At 48.2% G+C, this 5,000-nt stretch overlaps 1 protein-coding gene across 1 annotated transcript in view; it reads left to right on the top strand.

Annotated features, from left to right (window-relative positions):
- The window catches only part of nfasca (neurofascin homolog (chicken) a), a gene marked incomplete at its 5' end in the record, with an annotated part of 48,880 nt that overhangs the window by 10,768 nt on the left and 33,112 nt on the right, over nucleotides 1-5,000 (top strand). The window contains 4 exon segments of the mRNA XM_080547887.1: nucleotides 3,049-3,172; nucleotides 3,503-3,687; nucleotides 4,125-4,262; nucleotides 4,861-5,000. The exon segment at nucleotides 4,861-5,000 is cut by the window's right edge and continues 4 nt beyond it. Of these exon segments, the coding sequence (XP_080404013.1) occupies nucleotides 3,049-3,172; nucleotides 3,503-3,687; nucleotides 4,125-4,262; nucleotides 4,861-5,000 (587 nt within the window).

Here is a 5,000-nt window from a genome sequence, read left to right as displayed (position 1 = left end):
ACACACACACACACACAGACACACACACATTTTGTATTTTATGTATCTCCTACCAGTCGTACATGCAGTAATATACGTTATGAAATATGAGATGCCACCATCTAGAGGTTATAAGATGCCATGACAGGTATTTTATCCCAACCACCAATGTTCCTCTGTGTTGTTCTATTGTGCCGCCTGTGATATCGACCAGCGATGTTTTTTTTTATGTTTGTTATTTCATTTTGCATATTAGGTCCTTTGTCAGTGCTGACCTTTGCTCTGTGAGGGTTTAAAAAAAATCATTTTAGGCGAGGGAGAACGCTGAGACATTTGTAACATTTGTGTGTCTTCATTTGATTGGACAAGAACGTGTTGCATATATTTATTTCCAGTGGAGCCGTATAACGACACTTCCTCTTACAACGCCACTGATGACTACGGTGGTGAGTCACTGCCCACCTCCTGTTCAGTCAAGTCGACTTCCTGGTCGTCCTGGTCACCGTCTTAACACAGCTAACCTCTTAACACCTAGCCTGCTAACTCAGTTCAACTCACTTCAAACTGTAACCCCATGTTGTCTCCTACACTCACTAATCCGCTAAGTGACTAGCTACGATTGTGTTAGCTACGATTGTGTTAGCTACGATTGTGTTAGCTACGATTGTGTTAGCTACGATTGTGTTAGCTAGCTTCCTCTCACTTGAGCTTCAACGCTGCTGCAGTAACGTCACTCACCGACTGTTTAGATCCTACTCGAATCCTACTCGAGGGTTACTTAACTTAACTTAACTCGCCATGGGTTACTCGCCATGGTTACTCCATCAACTCAACAACACTGGCTCAAACCGCCCCCCCAAACGAAGCCAAAGGTGGCGGTAGTAATTGGAATATCCATGGGGTCCTCAAGAGGAGTGAGAGAGGGGCCATAGAAAGGTCTCACCCCCCCCCCCCCCCCTTCCCCACTCCCACCCACACCCCCCCCATATTATTTTAATAGCTCATGAGAGAACCTCATAGCCAGAGGGGGGGTCATATTTGTGTGAAGAGTAGCATATGTGCTCAGAGCTCCCTGACCCCTGGGGACGTCAGCTCCGAGGTATGTCGTTTGTCCCTCTGAGGACAGAGTCTCATAGGAGCTGATTGGATCACAGAACCTGAACCCCCCGATGGGATCCTGAACCCCCCGATGGGACCCCCGCATGGAGGACGGACAAGAGGGGGGCGGGCCCGGCCGGGGATTAGACTACGCCTATTGAATATCATTCGTATTCATGATGTGTTCATTAATAGTTATAAGCGCATTGCAAATGTGTTTAATACCCACAACACACGCGTGCACATTATTTGCAAATGTAGACTGTGCACACACACACACACACACACACACACACACACACACACACACAGATGATGGGAGAGAGATACTGATGTCCCTGCTGTCATTATTAGTTGTTTTCTCCAACCTCACAATCACAACACAATACACACACTCTCTCACACACACACACACACACACACTCCCTGAGGGGTCCGGGTTTGGCTTTTTTCCTCCTGGGGGGCTGTGCAAGGCACCATGGGAAGCTCACACTTCAGCAGCTCCATTGGTCCGGCCGTTGCCATGGTCACACGTTGCCACGGCTCCCATGTCACCACCGCTTCTTGTCACGGCGACAGCGTACATATGTCCTCTGCCGGTCGTCTCCCCTAATCCCTGAGAGCCTCTCCTCTCCCGGCGTCACTGACAATAGCTGCCACCACTCTCTGTCTGTCCACAGGGCCCCGGAGATGCTAACCGCTAACAGACGCTTTAATCCCATACAGAAGCAATCTGCATCACAAAGGAGGCTAACGCTAACTGTGCCCTATTCATTAAAACCATTACTGACCCAGAGGCTCCAGTGTGAGCTAACCCATTAATTGTAACTCAAACCCTGATGTGTGTCGTGTTTGGTAACAGTGACTAGTTTCATAGATGTTTTTAGTTGAAAGACTGTTTGATGACTTGCTGCATCTTCATGTTTATTGGTTTCAGTTGTAATATGTGTAAGTTTAAAGGTAAGTTGCCCCCCAAGTGAGTGTTATTCCAGACAGTTTCCGGAATTTTAATAGAATGAATATTGATCTTTGTGAATTTTAATATGCTTTTAATATCAGTCATTTCTACAGTATGCCTCTGCAACTCATCAAGCAGATCACCAGCTCACAGCCAAGTGCGTAGTACTGCTGGCATTGGTCAATCTGTGTAAACGCGTGCCATGCCCCTCAGAACATTTATGCTACATTATGGTAGGATAATAAATCCTTTAACGACCCTGATTCCGGAAGGTTCTGGAAAGGCTCCAAACATTGGCAGAGGAAATCATGTTCTTATGTAACACCCGCTAAAAGCCTCGGCCCCTGTTGGCGAAGCTTTGGCATGACGTGAAAGTGAAAGATATATCAACCGAACGACCTAAAATACGCTGTTTAATACGATTACATTTATTTCTTTGAAAAAACAGGACAGAAAAAAAAATCTAACAAAAGCATGTTTTTTAAATTATTATTTCCTCTTATCAATCCTGGTTTTGATGCCAGGCTGTTATACATGAGTCTCTGTTCTCCTAATTTGGAGTCTCTTGGCGGATTTGAAGTAGGAGATCAATGTTGTTGTTGTTGTTTTTTTCTCCTCAAAATGGCTGCCCTCCAGGGGCCTGTGGGACAGCACAGCTAGCAGGGTAATCTGGCATCGGAAAAAAACCCAGGAACAAGCCAAATAGAAGGGAGGCGGTTTCTAAGAATGATGATTACATTGTCCGGATACGGCTTAGCAGCTTCATCCGTCTCCTTTTGGCAGGGACACAAACATAGAGGCATGAAAATAAGTCGATAAACCAAAATAAGTCGATAAACCGATTCATTTTGGTTGATATGTTGTCATGTAAAGAGCTTGTACACATACTGAGAAGGAAGGGAGAGTCATGCTCGAAACAACAACTTTTAAAACATGTTATTTGATATTATAATGTGTGTGTGTGTATGGGTGTGTGTAAGTGTGTAGTTAACCCCTTCCTTCCCTCTCCCTAGGCCGCAGGGTAGCTGAGACCACCCCTACCTTGCTGTCTCCCACGGGGGAGAGCCCAGGGAGCTGGACAGACAAGATGGTGCTGCGCGGGGCGCCGCTAAAACTTGAGTGTATCGCTGCCGGAGTGTGAGTACACACACACACACACACGCACACACACACACACATACATATACATTCTTAATTCTACGCATGTCAATGATTGTGCTCAATTTGGAGAGACAGTCATGTACCTTCTCTCATGCAGAAGCTCTCAATCTCACTCTACTACTTTCTTTCTATCCCTCCCTCCCTCCCTCCCCGCCTCCCTCCTTACCTCCCTCCCTCCCCGCCTCCCTCCCTCCCTCCCCGCCTCTCTCCTCCCTCCTTCCCTCTCTCCCGCTCTCCCTCCCTCCCTCTCTGCCTCCCTCCCTCCATCCCTTCCTCCCTCCCTCCCTCCCTCCCTCCCTCCCTCAGCCCGACCCCCAGTGTCAAGTGGTTTAAGAAGGGGGGTGACCTGCCGGCACAGAAGGTGAAGCTGGAGAACTTCAACAAGACGCTGCACATCCCCAGTGTGTCCGAGGAGGACGCGGGGGAGTACGTCTGCATGGCCAACAACCAGATAGGCAGCGTACGGCAGTCCATCAACGTCCAGGTCAAAGGTCAGCAGGGGAGAGGGGTCGTTGGGTTGTGGTAGATGTAGTTTTATGGGGGTAGGTGGAGTTATTTGTTTACCAACCGTGGATTCTTGGGGTACTTGTGTGTGTGTGTGTGTGTGTGTGTGTGTGTGTGTGTGTGTGTGTGTGTGTGTGTGTGTGTGTGTGTGTGGTCTTTAAGTTCTAGCCCAGTACTAAAACTAACTAACTGATTGAGGCGTGTGATGATAGAATGTGTGGATTCGCTCCAGTCGACCGTGTTAGAGCTGGGTTAGAGCAAAAGCTGCCCTCACACCATTCAGTGTTGTTTTTTTTCTCTCGCTGTGGTTACTGTTGTTGCTGTGGTTACTGTTGTTGCTGCTGTTGTTGTTGTTGTTGTTGTTGTTGTTGTTGTTGTTATTGAGAGATGAAATGACCTATCGACACTCATCCGTCCTATTCAGCGGCGCCCTATTGGCTGGACAAGCCGTCCAATCTGGTGCTAGCCCCGGATGAGAACGGTCGCTTGGTGTGTCGAGCCAACGGAAACCCCAAACCAAACATCCAGTGGCTGGTCAACGGGGAGCCCATCGACAGCGACAGTGAGTGAACAGACCTTCTTTCTTTTTTACGACAGTAGCACCTTCACAATATAACGTGTTCCAGTAAGGAGGAGATAACCACCATACCATTCCAGCAGCACACCAGCAAACCTGCGTAGAGGCGTAAAGGTGAACATCATCACCCTTTGCACTCGATCAAATTTCAGGACCCTCCTTTCATGACTTTTCCTAGATATGTGCGTTCTACCACCCAGTATCCTTACATTTTCAAAATCACATCAGGATAAGCCTGTATAAAGCTATTTTGCAGTTTTTCTGTGTAGGAGGCAGGCTAATTGACAAGGCCCAACTAGTGGTCGTGGTGTGTAAATAGGAGCTTACCAAGACTATGGTCATTTGACCCCCGAGGCGGCTCTAATAGTAGGTACAAAAAGGCACGGCTGTTCTAGTGTTAATGAACCCTTTCATGAACCATTTGATGAACCCTTTTGGGGTTCCACATAAGTACCCTCTGTGGAAAAGGTTCAAGATTGAACCCACATGTTTTGTTGTTGTTGGGAGTGTATGATGCGAACAATGGATAACCACGTCTTCCCCTCCTCCCTCCCCTCCCCCTCCCCCCCAACCCCCCCCTCAGGCTCCTTACCCAACCCCAGCAGGACGGTGGAGGGGGACACGGTCATCTTCCGGTCGGTCCAGATGGGCAGCAGTGCGGTGTACCAGTGCAACGCCTCCAACATCCACGGGTACCTGCTGGCCAACGCCTTCGTCAGCATC

Source organism: Nansenia antarctica (genome assembly GCF_963989245.1).
Source record: "Nansenia antarctica genome assembly, chromosome: 18".
Classification (NCBI taxonomy): domain Eukaryota; kingdom Metazoa; phylum Chordata; class Actinopteri; order Argentiniformes; family Microstomatidae; genus Nansenia; species Nansenia antarctica.
Note: the sequence above shows the minus strand (reverse complement) of the source record. Positions and strands in the feature narration are given on the sequence as shown.